An 18,908-nucleotide genomic window follows, 5' to 3' on the forward strand; every position below is an offset into this window, starting at 1 on the left:
ATTCCTGGAGCCTCGTTCCAATCACCTGCTCCCCAGGGACCACCAAATCTGGGCTCCGATTTCCTTACCACATTGGTATGCTAATGGTAAACTGTCTTGCACATTTCACTCTATTCAAAAACAAGCCCGGCTGTTAAGGTGGAACTCTATCCTCTCCTATTGTTTTAAAAACACAACTTGAACACTTCCGGATTCGAGTTTTTAAAACGTTATTTTTAATGTAAATAACCAATTCTGGCTCCGGAGAAAAATGAAGAGGCACCTTCGTGAGCTCTTCTCTTTTGAAGCTCTTCAATGACGTCTGGGAAACCAAGCTTACAGCCAACTTCAATGACTGCCTCGTGATCCCCCAGAAGATAATGACAAGGGGGCGGTGGAGGGGTCGGAGGAGAAGAGACTGGGTCGCAAATGCGGGGAGACAAGGCGGCTCGCCCTGAAACCCGGCTCCGGGTAGCGGGGTAGGGGTCCGCGGCTCCTCCCCGCAGGCCCCGGCTGGCCGCGCGTTTCCTGCAGGGTTTCCTGTCCAGCCGCGGGCCAGCCGGGCGCGGGCAGGAAAGGATGCGCGGCCCAGAGCGGGCGGGGCGGCTCTGGCGGGCTCCCGGAGGTCCCCGCCCGCCGGGTGCCGCCCTCCCCGCGCCGTCGGGGGCGGTCCCGGGCGGGGCTGCGGGAGCGGCGCGGCTGCCCCGGGCACAGTCCCGGGACGCGGGATGCTCCGCCAGCTACCTCGCCGCCCGTGAAGTCGCTCGCCCTCCGCCCGCCTCGCCGTCCCGCCGGCCATCCCAGAGGTAAGCGGGACCTTCCGGTAGCGACCTGGGGTGCGCCCTCGCCGCGGGGTTCCCGGAGGCTCCTGGCACCTTGCTGCCCAACTCCCCGCCGCCGGAACGCGCAGGTGGACGGTACTGCCCCCTCCATGCACCCAGTCCGCGACCCTGGCTCCCCGGGGCTGAGCCCCGGGGACGCGCGATAAAAAGTGTCGTCTCCGCCTCTCCGAGTCCCGACTTCAACCTGCACCTGGCGCAGGCGTGGCCGAGGAACCCAGGCTGACCGCAGATAGATGGGCGTTGAGTCCGGACAGTTTGGGACCCTTGAAAATCAGCGTCTGGGATATTCTGCGTTTCAGAACTGGCTTGCGTCTTTCCAGAAAGAAATCCTTTCTGGGATACAAGCAGTATGAGATACGTGCCGTTTTAGGAGGACTTTGGGCTGAGGACACCGGCCGCCTTAGATTTCCAAGCGTGACCTTGACTTGCGGGCCTGGGAAAAGCTGGGTGGACGCGGCGACCAGGCACCGCCGACTCGGACGAATACATAAATGCACCCTGCTGGAGTTTAGGGATTTCCTCTTAATAAATATCATTAGACGTACACACGAGCGTGTGCACGTTTGTCAGAAGGGATAGAATCACTTTTCCTTTTATTCTTTCCTAAGTCATTGGTCTCATGAACCTCAGCGTAATTCAGTGTCTTTTTCTGAGTTCTGAAGACGCCCTAGGGGGGCAGATAAGCGTTTATCTTAGCAGATTTCAGCAAAGTACTGGGATCGGAGTTCTGCGTCATGTCATTAGCCACTGAGAATATGCCCCTACCCTGTAGCTGCTATGTTTAGAATGTCTCTAAACATTTCTGTATGTGAATGCTCTACATAAGTTTTTTTTCTTTAAATGTGTATAAAGGATGCACACGTTCTTATTTTCTCAAAAAACGATTATCAAGCCAAACACTGTAAGTAGCCAGTCATGGTATTGGGAACACCTGTTGAAAGAAAATAAGCAAGGTTTAAAACAAATTAAAGAAGCTCGCTGTTTTCTTTAAAAAAAAAAAAAAAAAGTAATGCTTTTTTAAACCCATCATTCCATGATATTCTGGGGTGCTCTGTTAACATCTTCATATTAATGAAAAAATCGGGATTTATTTTCAAAAGCTTGAGAGTATTTTTTAAAAATCCATAGTATGCAAACCATATTATGTTTTATAAAATAAAACAGCCTGGTTTCAGATAGCCTGGATTATTTTATAATTCCATTTCCATATAGCTCTAAATATCGATTATCACTATCCCGTTTTACTGATCTTTTTCATAAGAAAGAAAATGTGTTATAATCAGAAAATCAGTTGTGGTTAAGAACTTCTTTGAAAATGTTTGTCATGGCATGGTGAAGTGAAGTGTTAGTTGCTCAGTTGCCGGCCGATTTTTTGGGACCCAGTGAACAAGCCCGCCAGGCTCCTCTGTCCATAGGATTTCCCAGGCAAGAAGACTGTAGTGGGTAGCCATTCCTTTCTCCAGGGGATCTTGCCAACCCAGGAATCAAACCCAGGTCTCTTGCATTGCCAGTGGATTCTTTACCATCTGAGCCACCAAGGAAGCCTGTTTGTCATGCGGAAACAAGCAATTTGGGAGGAGTCAGTTCCACTTTTGGGGGCCAGAGATTGCTTGTTTCTTCTTACCTGGGTTACTGAGTATCAGTGACTTAAAGGAAGCATTTTAATTGCCCTGTGTGCCCACGCTTGCCCCAGAGATGCGGTGATGCTCATCTGCTGTCTTTGGCCAGGTTTCCCAATTCATGTTAAAGGAAAGGATTGGGTCAAATCTATGCCTTATTCCAACAAAACTGAATTTTCTTTTTTGGTTGTTTTTGGAGAGGGCGAGAGCCCTAATTGTCTGCATAATTACACTTTATATCTCTGCTTCTTGAGGAAGTTCAGCATTTCCTTTTGCTCAACCAGCTCCTACAGAGAGAAAGATAATAGAGACAGACCTGTTTCCTTTCCACCAAATTTCTGATTATTTCAATCAGTCTTCTTAATTCCCTTAATTCCTGCCTTATCTGAAGGGATGTGACATACATATATTTTGAATATAATATGCTTTTTAAAAACTTACTAAAACTAGATTAACTGTGCACAATAGGGGGGAATGTAGACATTAAGAAAAATATCTATTTGGTAATGTTTAGTATCCAATAGTTTCCTAGACTCAAGTATGAAAAAAACGGGCTCTTAAATGCCCTGCATCTCATTCTGTTGTGTAATAGTGTGTTTATATCAAAGTGCCACTTCTCACAAATCATTCTGAACCACGGGCCATCAAGGTCTTCCCTGCCCTCCTAGGTGGTCTGGGAAGATTGCTGCCTGAAATCATACATCTCCTGATGCATGCCAGCCAGCAGCAACAAGTATTGGAAGGCTGCCAAAGATGATAGCTGTTTTGTCTTTAGAATGCCCTAACCAAGGGAAGTCAGGGCCACATGAAGTTCACATTTAATTGCAATAATCTGAGTACCTTTTTTTTTTTAAGGCTTAATAATTTTGATATAGCTCCTAGGCATTAAGAAATGGAGCAATCCAGATAACACACCAATTGTGTAAGACAGACAATGTTAATATAAGTCCATTTGTGGAAGCAGGGAGGGTCTACACAACAGATGCAAAAATTTGGCAAAATGTTAGTCAGTTGGTTAGCCTTCTATGCCATGCATATAAATGTGCGAAGATATATTATCAAGGTTGGCTATGAGCTTCAATAAAATTAAGCAGAGAGCAACCAACTGTCCACGTAAGGGTCTGCTATAAAGATAAAAGACATGGAGTTTTGCAGAGAAAGTCTTGCTGTGGGCAGACCTAAATGTTCTTAGCAGGTGAGCTATAATGAAAGGAAAGGAACGTGTATAATGACCGATCATTTCCCTGGGGGCAACAGTAATGTCCTTCCTGTTTTCTTCTCAGTATTAACTAGGAAGTCTGACTTCTTAGAATGGTCTTGTCATCTCAGGGTTACTATTTTATGAATCACATTGAACAGAGCCAGTATTTCTTTGCGGTTCTCCTTGCAGGTGTTTTTGAAAGAAGACTCCACAATTCGGATGTGAGAAAGGACATGAGGAGACCAAAGACCTGGGATTTTGCTGATCAGAATGAAACAAACGTTGAAAGACTTTTCAAATCTGTTGCTGGTGGTGCTCTGTGACTATGGTAAGTGTTGAGTGTACTTATGCTGTGGGGCTCAGTGAAGAAACAGAAATGGGAGGTTTTTAAATGCATGAATGTTGATGCCTCTCTATGAAGGAGGCAGGGCAGGGACTCCAGTTCAGTGCCTTTTAAACCATGATTCTTGCAACCCTAGGTTCTCTTAAGGTTCTGCATTATTAAATCAAATTTCATTTAAAATATATTTTAAAGTTTTTTTTTTTTTAAACTCACATTTCACAAGTTGGAGACAAACATGTTGCCCTCACTTTGATTTCCTAGTGTTTCGGTATTATACATTTGTGTGTGTACTGTTTTTTAGTTTTATTTTTGTTTATTGTTTTGTTTTCACTGTGTCTCAAAGCATGTGGGATCTTAGTTCCCCAACCACGGATTGAACCCACACCCCCTGCAGTGGAAACACTGAGTCTTAACTGCTTGACCGCCAGGGAGGTCCCTGGGATTCATTTCTTTTAAAGTCTTTTGTGCATACTCGTGTATGCTCAGTTGCTTCAGTTGTATCTGACTCTGTGCAACCCCATGGACTGTAGCCTACCAGACTCCTCTGTCCATGGGATTCTCCAGGCAAGAATTCTGGAGTGGGTTGCTATTTCCTTCTCCAGGGGATCTTCCCAACCCAGGGATCGAATTTGCGTCTCCTGCATTGCAGGTAGATTCTTTACCACTGAGCCACTGGGGAAAACATTGCTCTGCATCTAACAGCCTTATACAAAAAACTATAAAAGGGTACTTTGTTTCATAAAGATAAAGACATCAAAAATTTCTCTTTAAATAGTCTGCAAGGATGTTTGTTATTGTTGAGAACAGAATATTTTACCGGCACATAAAAAAGTTGATTGAGCAGAAAATAAAGCATAAAAGTTGAGTGCAAAGGCTGCTACTAAAAATGGAGGTATTTTCATATATGTGGGGTTTTATCCCCTTCTCCATTTGAAATTGATCAAAACAGACCATTACCAGTTAGATTTCTTTTGAAATCCATATGTTTATATTGAGACACCAGTTCCTTTAAAGGAATGGGAGAGAGGAAATGAATGAATGGAGAAAACTGAACTGTAGTAGTCAGTTTATGGTATGACCAATTGTAGTTTTCTAAATGAGAATATATTCTTGCCTGTAGAAACTAGAGTTCAAGTGTAAAGCAGCCAAGTTCCCTGTTCAGTACACACCTTCTTTCTGCTGCTGTTGAGATTCATCAGTTGTCTCTTTCCTGTCCATTTCCAAAGGGACATGTGTGTCTCTTTCATTGACTAGCTGCCCAGCAAATTAGAATCTGATCTGCCTCTGTGGTAACCGTATCCTTGACAATAGGTTTTCATTAATTAACTAAGTGTGGTGTGCTTCTCAGTCTAAAAATGCATCACAGAACCATTCTGCCCCATCGGATGCAAATGAATACAAGCTTTGTTCTCAGTCCTTACTCCTTCCTCGGGCTGCAGTGAGCACTGGAGGTCAGCTCTGAACCCGCACAGAAGCTGCATCAAAAGCGACCGCCTTCCTTAACCCTGAGTCACCTTCATCCAACAGGGAGTATTCCTCAATTTGTATGTTGATGAAAAAAAAAACTATTATGGTCTTTCAAGTGTCCAGATCTATCCGAGTTTTATACATTTTATTTCCCCTTATCTTAAATAAGAAATGAGTGAAGTGCTGAGGCGATCAAAACAAACCCACATGTGACAGTATTTCATGTGCTGATTCTAATAAAAATAACTTCATTTTTTAATATCCTTGAATAGTCTACTTTTTCTTTTTTTAAAAAAATTTTATTGGCGTATTGTTGATTTACAGTGTTGATTGTTTTCTGCTGTATAGCCAAGTGAATTTAATTTATTTTGTATTGATGTATAGTTGATTTACAATACTATGTCAGTCTCTGCTATAGATTGAATGTATTTAAGGACTACCAGCCCAGACAACACAGTGAGGTCCTTTGGGCATATACATATGTAATTATTGTTATTATATTAATATATTTTATTATCATGTATATATAAGAAGACTTACAAATTCCTACTTACACATGTTGTTTTTCAAACCAAAGGGCACTGCACTTTCTTAAATCTAGAATGCTTCTTACCCTAGCCACAGGCCAGTTGATTGTTGTATTGCCAAATTCCGTCTCTTTTGGTATGTATTTGGATAGGGTTCAAAATAGAAACAAGGATTCTTGTGTGTCTGTGTTCTTTCTGCTTTTTACTTCAGCTGCTCCAGTGGGTCTCTTTTTTAAAAAAAGATATGATTATCCTAAACTAAGTGATACTTTTGGGCTAGTAGTCATCTATCTTGTCTAGGCCTGTTACTATAATGTCATTAAAATCACCAAGGACATGCTTAGCTATTCCATGAATATTCACTCTGTCCCCTGGATTAATCCATGTAGGATAGAATGTCAACATTTCTTATTCATCTAAAAATTTCTGCCTTATACAAACGAAAGGCAGTTTCTTTATTGGTAAAAATACTCACACACTTGTCTTGAATGTCAGAAAGCAGTAACTTACAGGTACAGCTGATCATTGGACAACGTGGGGTTTAAGGAGTCTGATCCTCTGCACAGTGGAAAATCCTGATATAACTAATAGTTGGCCCTCCATAACTGCTGTTTGCATTTGCAGATTCAGCCAACCGCAGATCATCTAGTTACTATTTATTGTTGGAACAAATCTGGGCGTAAGTGGACCCTTGCAGTTCAAACCCGTGTTGTTCAAGCATCAACTGTATATTTAGAATCGTCCATGTTAAGTAATCTAGAGTACTTCATATTCTGCCATTTAAATCAGGCTTTCTTTCACTTCACCGTAAATTTGTGGATGTGTGTGTGTGTGTGTGCATGCACATGCTAAGTCACTTCAGTCATGTCCGACTCTTGGCAACCCTATGGACTGTAGCCCGCCAGGCTCCTCTGTCCATGTGATTCTCCAGTCAAGAGTGCTGGAGTGGGTAGCCATGCCCTCCTCCAGGGGATCTTCCTGACCCAGGAATCAAACCTGCACCTCCTGTGTCTCCAGCATTGCAGATGGATTCTTTACCACTGGGGAAGCCCTCACTGTAAACCTATTTCCTGCAAATACCTAAATACTACAGTATGACTAAAGTGAGCAAAGTGAAGTGTTGGATTTTTATCATGAGAATTGTCAACTGTTACTCTTGCCTTATTAGGTTTTCTTCACGGATAGATTCCATTGTTGACTGCGGAGAATTCAGAGTATCCATTCGTTATTTTGAATGAGAATCATGAAAGATGGAGATGAAGGACCTGAGCCATTTTAGAATGGAAGAGGCTCAGGGCTCAGCTCCCAGGGTTAGCACTCAACATCATTTTATGTCATCCTTTGCTCAGTTCAAACTTCTCCTGTGTCTAAAATGCTGTTTTCATCGATGTCATCAGTACTGCCGCTCAGATGTCCCTTTTTAAAACTCACTATGACCATTTCCTTTCAGTTCTTGGAGAGGCTGAGCATCTTGTGCTGGGGGAGCCGGGCCATGTAGCACTAAGCAACAGCACAGTGACGGTGGATTTCCATGGTGCCAACGGGACGCTGAGGAATGTCTCTGTCCTGCTGGTGGAGGCCAGCTCCAACCAGACTCTTACCACCAAATACCTCCTGACCAACCAGTCCCAGGGGACCCTCGAGTTTGAGTGCTTCTACTTCAAGGAGGCAGGCGACTACTGGTTCGTGATGACCCGGGAAGCGACAAACAGCAGCCTCCCGGTCCCCCCGAGGGAGAGGAGCGCCTTTCTCAAGGTGGAATGGCCCGTCTTCCACGTTGACCTGAGCAGGACGTCCATGGCGGCCGAAGGCACCTTCCAGGTGGGCCTTTTCACCAGTCAACCACTGTGCCCGTTCCCCGGTGACAAGCCTGACATCTTGTTGGAGGTCACCTTCACCAACAGCCTCCCGGAGGCGAGGGCGGGTCAGGCCCTGCCGCTGGAGATTAGGGCCAGCAAGAGGGTGGAGCTCGCTCAAGGCCAGTGGGTTGAGTTCGATTGCCCCCCTGTGGGGCCGGAAGCCTATGTCACGGTCACCGTGGTGCTGAAGCTGCTGGGCCGAGACTCCGTCATAATGTCCACAGGCCCCATTGACCTGGCCCAGAAATTTGGGTACAAACTGGTGATGGAGCCGGAGCTCACCTGCGAGGCCGGGGTGGAGGTCATGGTGCTGCCTCCACCTTGCATCTTCGTCCAAGGGGTGATCGCCGTCTTCAAGGAAGCCCCCAGACTCCCCGGGGAGAGGACCAATCGGCTGGCTGAAAACAGCCTGGCCTTGGGAGAGAGGAGAACAGTATTCAACTGCACTTTGTTTGACATGGGGAGGAATAAATACTGCTTTGACTTTGGCGTTTCAAGCCAAAGCCAGTTTTCTGCAAAGGAGAAGGAGTGCATGCTGATTCGGAGAAGTATAGGTTGGTATTGCGATTTTAAAACCATTTTTTTCTTTTAATGAAATTGGTATCTTCATGCAATCAAAATTATTCTTTTGAAATTAGATGAACTTGATTTTCTATGAACTTCAGTACAGGCGCTCAGTCATGTCCGACTCTGCAACCCCATGAACCATAGCACTCCAGGCCTCCCTGTCCATCACCAATTCCCAGAGTCCACGCAAACCCATGTCCATTGTGTCAGTGATGGCATCCAACCATCTCATCCTCCGTCATCCCCTTCTCCTCCTGCCCTCAATCTTTCCTAGCATCATGGTCTTTTCAAATGAGTCAGCTCTTCACATCAGGTGGCCAAAGTATTGGAGTTTCAGCTTCAACATCAGTCCTTCCAGTGAACACTCAGGACTGATCTCCTTTAGGATGGACTAGTTGGATCTCCTTGCAGTCCAAGGGACTTACAAGAGTCTTCTCCAACACCACAGTTCAAAAGCATCAATTCTTCTGCACTCAGCTTTCTTTATAGTCCAACTCTCACATCCATACATGACTACTGGAAAAACCATAGCCTTGACTAGACGGACCTTTGTTGGCAAAGTAATGTCTCTGCTTTTTAATGTGCTATCTAGGTTGGTCATAACTTTCCTTCCAAGGAGTAAGTGTCTTCTAATTTCATGGCTGCAGTCACCATCTGCAGTGATTTTGGAGCCCAGAAAAATAAAGTCAGCCACTGTTTCCACTGTTTCCCCATCTATTTGCCGTGAAGTGATGGGACCGGATGCCATGATCTTCGTTTTCTGAATGCTGAGCTTTAAGCTAGCTCTTTCACTCTCCTCTTTCACTTTCATCAAGAGGCTCTTTAGTTCTTCTTCACTTTCTGCCATAAGGATGGTGTCATCTGCATATCTGAGGTTATTGATATTTCTCCCGGCAATCTTGATTCCAGCTTGTGCTTCTTCCAGTCCAGCGTTTCTCATGATATACTCTGCATAGAAGTTAAATAAGCAGGGTGACAATATACAGGCTTGACGTGCTCCTTTTCTGATTTGGAACCAGTCTCTTGTTCCATGTCGAGTTCTAACTGTTGCTTCCTGACCTACATACAGGTTTCTCAAGATGCAGGTCAGGTGGTCTGGTATTCCCATCTCTATCAGAATTTTCCACAGTTTATTGTAATCCACACAGCCAAAGGCTTTGGCATAGTCAATAAAACAAAAATAGATGTTTTTCTGGAACTCTTGCTTTTTCGATGATCCAACGGATGTTGGCAATTTGATCTCTGGTTCCTCTGCCTTTTCTAAAACCAGCTTGAACATCTGGAAGTTCACGGTTCACGAGTATTGCTGAAGCCTGGCTTAGAGAATTTTGAGCATTACTTTACTAGTGTGTGAGATGAGTGCAATTGTGTGGTAGTTTGAGCATTCTTTGGCATTGCCTTTCTTTGGGGTTGGAATGAAAACTGACCTTTTCCAGTCCTGTGATCACTGCTGAGTTTTCCAAATTTGCTGACATACATATTGAGTGCAGTAGTTTCACGGCATCATCTTTTAAGATTTGAAATAAGTCAACTGGAATTCCATCACCTCCACTAGCTTTGTTCATAGTGATGCTTCCTAAGGCCCACTTGACTTCACATTCCAGGATGTCTGGCTCTAGGTGAGTGCAAGTGATCACACCTTCGTGATTATCTACGTCTTGAAGATCTTTTTTGTACAGTTCTTCTGTGTATTCTTGCCACCTCTTAATATCTTCTGCTTCTGTTAGGTCCATACCATTTCTGTCCTTTATTGCGCCCATCTTTTCATGAAATGTTCCCTTAGTATCTCTAATTTTCTTGAAGAGATCTCTAGTCTTTCCCATTCTGTTGTTTTCCTCTATTTCTTTGTATTGATCGCTGAGGAAGGCTTTCTTATCTCTCCATGCTGTTCTTTGGAACTCTGCATTCAAATGGGTATATCTTTCCTTTTCTCCTTTGCTTTTTGCTTCTTTTTTTTTTTTTGCTTTTTTTGCTTTTCTTCTCTATTTGTAAGGCCTCCTCAGACAGCCATTTTGCTTTTTTTCATTTCTTTTTCTTGGGGATGGTCTTGATCCCTGTCTCCTGTACAGTGTCACAAACTTCCGTCCATAGTTCATCAGGCACTTTATCTATCAGATCTAGTCCCTTAAATCTATTTCTCACTTCCACTGTATAGTCATAAGGGATTTAATTTAGGTCATACCTGAATGTTCTATCAACTGCCATCATTTTTATGGTTCACTCCTTGTAATGTTCCAAATGATGTTAACATCCTTATCTGAAAAATGAAAAATATTGGAAAGCATACCCAGCTCACTGCTAACTGCTGTAGGTCTCAGCTTCCCCATCAATAAAATGGGGATAATAAGAGTATCTGCCTTGGAGAGTTGTGAGAATTAAGGAAAATCAGTGTGTACATTTCTTAGCATGGTGCCTGGCATGTAGGAAGCACTGATAAACTTCAGCTATTACTACACTGTATTTTATTTTTTAGGTATGTTTGTCCTTTTATTTTATATTGGATAGCTGATTTACAATATTGTGTTAGGTTCAGGTGTACAGCAAAATAAATCAGCTATGTATGTATGTTTATCTCTATTCTTTTTCAGATTCTTTTGCCATACAGGTTATTAAAGAATACTGAGTTCCCTGTGCTATGCAGTAGGTTCTTATTGATCATCTTTTTTATATATAGTGTGTACATGTTAATCCCAACCTTCTAATTTATCCTCCTGCCACCTTTCCACTTTAGTAACCATAAGTTTGTTTTAAAAGTTGGTAGGTCTGTTTTCTGCTTTGTAAGTAAGTTTATTTGTATCATTTTTTTTAGATTCCACATATAAGTGAGATTATATGATGCTTGTCTTTCTCTGGATTTACTTCGCTTAGAATGATAATCTCTAGGTCCGTCCATGTTGCTGCAAATGGCATTATTTCATTCTTTTTTTGCGGCTGAGTAGTATTCCATTGTATATATACTGTTGCTGTTGTTCAGTCACTAAGTCATGTCCAACTCTTTGTGACCCCATGGACTGCAGCACACCAGGGCTCTCTGTCTCTCACTTATCTCCCAGAGATTGCCCAAGTTCATGTCCGTTGAATTGGTGATGCTATCCAACCATCTCAACCTCTGCTGCCTTCTCCTTTTACCTTCAGTCATTCCCAGAATCAGGGTCTTTTCTAGTGAGTTGGCTCTTTGCATCAGGTGGCCAAAGTATCCGAGCTTCAACTTCAGCATCAGTCCTTCCAATGAGTATTCAGGGTTTATTTTCTTTAGAACTGGCTGGTTTACATGAGCACATCTTTTTATTCATCTCTCTGCTGATGGACATTTAGGTTGCTTTCCTGTCTTGGCTGTTGTGAATAGTACTGCATGAACTTAGGGGTGCATATATCTTTTGAATTTTAGTTTGCTCCAGATACATGCCCTGGGGTGTGATTGCTGGGTCACATGGTAGTTCTAGTTTTAGTTTTTTAAGGAATCTCCATACAGTTCTCCCTAGTGGTTGTACTAATTTATGTTTCCATCAACAGTGTAGGAGGATTTCCCTGCACCCTCTCCAGCATTTATTATTTGTAGATTTTTTGATGATAACCATTCTGACAGGTGTGAAGTGATAACCTCATTGAAGTTTAGGTGTGCGTTTCTCTAATAATTAGTGATATTGAGCATCTTTTCATGTGTTTATTGGTTATCTCTATGTCTTCCTCGGAGAGATGTCTATTTTGATCTTCTGCCCACTTTTTTGATTGGGTTGTTTGTTTAATATTGAGCTACATGAGTGATTTGTATATTTTGGAGACAGTTGCTTCATTTGCAAATATTTTCTCCCATTCTGTGGGTTGTTTTTCATTTTGTTTATGGTTTCCTTTGCTGTGAAAAAGCTTTTAAGCTTAATTGGGTCCCATTTGTTTATTTTTGTTTATATTTTCACTACACTAGGAGCTGGATCCAAAAAGATATTACTGAAATTTATATCAAAGAGTGTTCTGCCTGTATTTTCCTCTAAGCATTTTACAGTAGCCTGTCTTACATTTAGGTCTTTAATCCATTTTGAGTTTGTTTTTGTGTATGGTTTTAGAGAATGTTCTAGTTTCATCCTTTTGTATGTATTTAAATATTATGTTACTACATCATATGGCAAGTCAGGATTCACAGCTAAATCCCAAATTGTAGTGAGTAATGTTGTGTTTCTTCTAGAAAGTGTCTTCAAGGTTGTCTCTTTGCTGTCATGAGTCCCTTGTTATAAGAATGATGCTTCTTTTGTGAGAGTTCACAGCCAGATTTCTAGAAACGTCTTCAGATTCTTAATTCTTTGCACAAAGAAGTAGGGTTATTATGGTTCCACCCAGGCCCCAGGCTCCTCTTTGCATTTCTTTCCCTTTTCCTGGGTGCAGGCCTGGTCTTGGCAAGAGGTTAATCCAGCAGAAATGTTCCTGATACATACACATTCCCTTATCTACTTTCCCACTAGGCCCTGTGCCCCCTGATGGCCCAGGCCTCTGAGGATCTTCGGTGCCCCACGTGTTTCTTGCTCCAGTTGTGCTTACTTCTCCTGAGGGATGCTTGTGACTCCGTCCCTACCACTGGCGCGTCCCTGCTTGTGGTTACCTCTCTAGCTTACGTTCTGCAGCCTGTTCCTTTGACAACTCCTCTACCAATACCCCAAACGCCCCTGCCTCGTTGTCCTGATGCCCCTGCCGCTGCCCTCTGCACCCAGGCGGAGCAGGGCCACTAGGGGTGCACGTGCCTCCTCTCCTGCTGGACCCAGCGTACCAGCCCCTCCTGCTCACGCCCCTGCTGTTCTGCTCTGCTCTGTTGGCCCTCCCCTGTCCTCACGCCCACCCCTGCCTCACACCCGGAGCTCACGCAGACACACAGAGCAGCTGGAAGCCATCAGGGGTGTGCCTTCTCACTCACCTACTGAGATCCCCATAAGCCTGCAGGCAGCCGTCCTGTCCTCTCCTTTGCTGTCCCCAGAGAAGCAGCGTCATTCCTCCAGTGCGAGGTCAGCCCTCCCCTGCCCTGGGGATCCCAGCCCCTCTGCTGTCTCCGGAACCTTCTGTTAATCATGATTACCCTCCTCTCCTCTGTCTCTAACTGTCCCTTCTTTACTGGCTCATCCGCATCCACTTTGAGATGTCCTTAGTCGTCTCATCTGAGAACAAAACAAACTTGCCCCTCGCCTCTGCATTCTCCCCAGAACACACCGTCTTTCTCTCGTCTTCCTTGTGTAGCCCTGGGTCTTGAAAAAGGCACCTGTACTTTGGGGTTTACTTCCTCACCCCCGTTCACTTTGCAGCCCACTCCTGTCTCTCACGCCTGCCCTGCAAATGCTCTCATTAAAGCAGCCAGTGAATGACTTCTAGGTTCCCAAACCTGGGATGCTTCTCGTCGGTGTCTTCGTTGACCTTGATTCTGTGACATCACACTCGCCTTGTTTGCCTCCTACCTCCCTGGCTTTCCTTCCTTTGCCAGCCTGTTCTACACCCATCGCATCCCTTAAGCCTTGGACTTCTGAGTCTTCTATTTGGCCTTCTGCATCTTCTATTGGAACCTCTGCGTTTTTTCATTCTTCTCACAGTTGCTAGGTGATTGCTGTCCTGTTGCTGATGGCTCCAGGCTAGCGTCTCTCACCTGCATCCAAGAGCTGAACAGCTGTTGTCCCCAGATGTCTTCCAGGCCCCTCAAAAGCAGCGAGGAATTGGACTCATCAGCTTACCCCCCAACACTGCTCCTCAGTACGAGACTCCACCATTTCATTATTTGAACCCCAAACTCAGGAGCCTTCCTCTTCTTCACCTCCTATGAACTAATCACTAGGTCCTATGGATTTTGTCTCTTCAAAGAATCCCTGAATCTCTCCGTGTCTCTTCATTTCCACCGACACCCCTTGCTTTAAGCCTCCATCATCTCCCCGCTGGACTCTGTTTTTGGCTGTGCTGTGCGGCTTGTGGGATCTTAGTTCCCAGTGTGTGTGTGCTCAGGTGCTTCCATCCTGTCCAACCCTGTGACCCCATGGGCTGTAGCCCGCCAGGCTCCTCTGTCCATGGGATTCTCCAGGCAAGAATGCTGGAGTGGGTTGCCATGCCCTCCTCCAGGGGATTTTCCCCACCCCGGGATCGAACCCACATCTCATCTCCTGCACTGGGAGGCGGGTTCTTTACCACTAGCACCATCTGGGAAGCCCCCCACTTGGGCTCTTTTAATAGATCCCTAATTGTTTTTCCCTCGTCCCCTTCATTCTCTCAAGGCAGCCAGGGATTATTGAAAATTCAGGTCGACTGAGGGCTATTCTCTTGCTTAAAACTTGTCAGTCACCTCACTTGACACCTCGCCTATGAGGATGAGCATCCATGCTCCCTCCGTGGCCAGCTGCCCCCCACCCCCTACAGTCCCCATCCATGGGCTGGAGACTGGGTACCTCTCTGCCCACCTTCACTTGGTTACATTAACCCATCCCCCAAGTCTCCTCCTGGTTACTCTTCCTCGATCCCAGGCTCGGTAAACTCCCTGGTATAAACTGGCGCAGCATTCTTAGACCCTCCTTCATGGCATTTATCCCTCGGTCACTGCTTGTTCAGTCTTTATCCCACATTTCTACACCTCCCTGAACTCCAGATTACATAAGCTCATTTGGCGACAAAAGCCGACTTGTGCTGCCATGAAGCTATTTATGATCTTTGTTTGGCCCACTTCATATACCTGGCACATTAACAGGTGCTCAGTACATATTTAGTAAAGGGAAAGTTGTACTCTGATATGACAGGTCTCAGCTAGGTGTCAGTGGAAAAACAATTACATTAATTTAATCATTCAAGATGTGGTTGCCATTTCAAAAGAAGTTGCTAAGAGAGGAAAAAAAATTTTAATTGACTGAATTTAATGGAAGCAAGGGCTTCCCAGGTGGCCCTAGTGGTAAAGAACCTGCCTGCCATTGCAGGAAACATAAGAGACTCGGGTTCAATCCCTGGGTCAGGGGAGAAGGAAACGGCAACCCATTCCAGTATTCTTGCTTGGGAAATCCCACAGACAGAGGAGGCTGGGCTGCAGTCCATGGGGTTGCAAAGAGTTGGACGCGACTGAGCGACTGAGCACACACACAATGGAAACAAACCATGGCCAGGCAGAGGAGTTCAGGCCACTTGATGAAAGACCTTGGGAGCAGGAGGTCTCCGTGTTGGTTCGTTCTCCCAGCTGTGGGGCTTCCCGCTGACTCCTCCACTGGTGTCTAAAGACTGAGTCCCTCCCAGCAGCAGAGGGAAGACCCTGGGGTCGGGGGTGGGCAGAACAGGGAGTAGAGCTCTGTGTCCAGGCTGAGGGTGCTCAGGGTTCCCTCTGGGGCTGCAGCCACTAGACACAATCAGGCATTAGGGCTGGAAGGAGAACCTTGAGGGGCTAAACGATCCTGGAAACCTCAGATTCTCTCTCTTGTGTGTGGCCACCCAGCAGGGCTTTGCTTGGCTGGTCGATGAAATTTATGCTAGTGACGGAAACTCGGTGCCTTTGTGTTTCTAGTATAAAAGTTAATGAATAAATCAAGTTCTTTTCCCTTTCCTTTTAAATTGCTGGCTCTGACAAGTAAAGACTGTCCTTGTTGCCAAATGGCATCATTCAGGAACCCTCCCCGCCCCTCACTGAACCCACCGTGAGCTGTGACTCACTGATGCACAATGAATTTCCCATTAGTTCCTTTTGAAAAGGGAAAATGTGTTTGATATGTTTGTCTGTTTTTCCAAATATGTCTTAGGACCTTAAACATGTACATACTAATTTACAGGAACAGGATAATGTCAAAAATGATTATTTGCGATCTTCATTTATCCTACTTAGTGTGAACGTTTATGAGTTTCTCTGTAGAAATGTTATATGTGTGGTTATGAGATGCTGTGAGAGGAGTGTTAGTAATATCAGGCACAGGTGCTGCAGTAATATGCAAAAATCTAAATTGAGAAATTCTGAATTCTGTGCTCATCTGCCCCAATGGTGTCAGATAAGGGATAATGGATCCTGTTTCTCAAGGCAAATATATATGTAATACATATATTTAGGGCTAAATTGAGAATTACTGATAGAGGGTATAAATTCAGAGTCACACAGTGTTTTTGACAAGTAAAAATTGTAAATATTCAGCACATAGTTTTCTTGATAATTTAAGTCTGTTGCCTGTCTTCTTCTTTCTCTGATTGGTTAGTTGGTCTTATTTTTCATTCCCAGGGTGACTGGACAAGAGCTTTTGTCAAGAACAGGAGTACTGTCCTCCTGTTATTGTTGTTTATTTGCAGGTGCTTAATTACTGTTTCATCTTTAATTCTTTGCCAGAATCTTTTTAAACTACTCATCCAGTTAGTTTACCTAAAACTGGAAAATATGATTTAATATAAGCAGGCCCTTAGATGCTTAAATACTCTGCAGTTCTCTGACAATGAAGGAACCAGTAAACCCTTCCACTTGGCGGAACTCCTGCTCTTCCTTTGGGATTTTTTAAGAATAGCTGACATGCCCTATGTGACCATTTGGCATAATCACATTTATACAGTGATTACTTGGCACCAAGAGCTGTTTTGGGTGCTTTATGAATATTAGCCCATTTAATCCTTACAATAATTGTATGAGTTAGGTTTATTTTATTGTCAACTGTATAGGTAAAGAAAGGGAGGCATAGAAAGGTTAGGTTGATGGCTTAAAAACTGCTGGTGATTAGACTGGCTTGAGCACTTTTTTTTTTGTCTGTGCTGGGTCTTCATTGCTATGTGCAGACTTTCTCTAGTTGTGGCACGTAGGGGCTGCTCTCTAGTTGCAGTGCACAGGCTTCTCACTGCAGCGGCTTCCCTCTTGCGGAGCACAGGCTCTAGGGTGCAGCCTCAGTAATTGTGTGACACAGGCTTAGTTGCCCTGTGGCATGTGGAATCTTCCTGGACCAAGGATCGAACCCATGACCCCTGTATTGGCAGGTAGATTCTTAACCACTGGACCACCAGGGCAGTCCAGCATTTGCTATATTACTGATATTACATGCTGCCTACCATACAGTCATCTATCAATCTGGATATTAAGTAATAGGAAACTCTTTGAAAAAAAGTTCCAGTATTTTCCTCCTCACCTCATTGGTTCATCTTGTGCTGCCCTCCCCCTCTTGAAGACATCTTACCCACTTGGGAACCCACTGGCCCAGGTATAAGCATGTGTGGTCTCATGTGAATGAGCCTGTGTCAGGCTCAGAAAATCTGAACTGCTGACCCAAGAGTCTTTTCTCCCATGGCTGCTCTTAGCTACTCACTAAAGTCTCTTGAATTTTCTTATAAGCATGTTTTGTTTCGTTACATTAGACTCGACAAAATGTCTTGCAAATGTGAAGATTTCCTACTCTTCAAATATGCTTGAAGTGGAAACAAATCTCCCTTTTCCTATTCTGAACACATTTTGCTCATTCAGATTTAATATCCTATAGAGTGGCCTGTAAAGCATTTATCCTGGCCAAACAGGTTTGCTATGTAGTATGATGTACGGACATCTAAACAGGACAAAACAAACAGCCTGTCATTCATGAAGGAAGACTATTTAGAAAATTGGTCATCTTACTCTTCATTTCTACCACGTTTATTATAGCTATCCAGTCAGTCCCCATTTTGCTAAGTATTTTCTTCAGTGTTAACAGAAATCTTTAGGGAACAGATAGAGTTATTTAAGGCATTAAAAATTTTGCCTGATTAAATTTGTTTATTGCTTTGAGTGATTTCTCTTATTTTCTGTTCGATTAATTTGGTTTAGAAGTTTAAGAACTAAAACTTAGTTTAAATGTTTATTTTTTTCTAATGGCTAATGATCCTACCGGTCATGATTTTACTTTCAAAGGAAAAAAGCACATTTCATAATGAGATTTTTGACATTAAGATTCATGCTTTTACCAGAACTTTGATTTTTTTTTCTGGTTCCTACTAATGGAATTTTTGTTTTTGGTTTGACATATGACTATATATTTAAATAATATCTATGTAATATAAAGGGTGGGCTTCCCTGGTGGCTTAATGGTAAAGAATCTGCCTGCCAATACAAGAGATTTGGGTTTGATTCCTGGTTTGGGAAGATACCCTGGAGAAGGGAATGGCAACCTACTCCAGTGTTCTTGACTGGAAATTCCGTGGACAGAGGATCCTGGCAGGCTACAAGTCCATAGCATCCCAAAAGAGTCCGACGGGACTTAGAGATTAAAAATGAAAACAGCGCATATAAAGTAGAAGAGTTAAGAAAGAATAACAAAAGGATTCTTGGCTTTTGTAGTCTACCTTTTGTAGTCTTAAATACAAGCACAAGAGAAGGATAAACTATACATTGACTTAATTTGCCATTTAGAGGTCACAATAGTGGAATTCCCAGGAGATTTTTCAGAAATAAATCACAGTACTTTAGCTCAGAGAGACTTCCTAGGAGCTTCCCAAAGCTTTACAAGCACTGGAAGCTTAGTGTCTGAACAGCTCTGAAGCTCGAGGACAAAGCTGGCTTGTTGTTCAGCCATTTGAGGAG

The 18,908-nt window shown here is 43.8% G+C and overlaps 1 protein-coding gene across 2 annotated transcripts in view; it reads left to right on the top strand.

Annotated features, from left to right (window-relative positions):
- The first annotated feature begins 386 nt into the window (after positions 1–386).
- THSD1 (thrombospondin type 1 domain containing 1) overlaps positions 387–18,908 on the top strand; it is a 28,397-nt gene continuing 9,875 nt past the window's right edge. Inside the window, exons 1-3 of one of the 2 annotated variants that reach the window (XM_019971356.2) lie at positions 387–785; positions 3,831–3,969; positions 7,429–8,391. In XM_019971356.2, the coding sequence (XP_019826915.2) occupies positions 3,912–3,969; positions 7,429–8,391 (1,021 nt within the window). In that variant the 5' untranslated portion in view covers positions 387–785; positions 3,831–3,911. The remainder of the gene's footprint in view (positions 786–3,830; positions 3,970–7,428; positions 8,392–18,908) is intronic. The other variant, XM_019971355.2, reaches the window with a different exon arrangement.

Source organism: Bos indicus, chromosome 12, assembly GCF_029378745.1.
Source record: "Bos indicus isolate NIAB-ARS_2022 breed Sahiwal x Tharparkar chromosome 12, NIAB-ARS_B.indTharparkar_mat_pri_1.0, whole genome shotgun sequence".
Classification (NCBI taxonomy): domain Eukaryota; kingdom Metazoa; phylum Chordata; class Mammalia; order Artiodactyla; family Bovidae; genus Bos; species Bos indicus.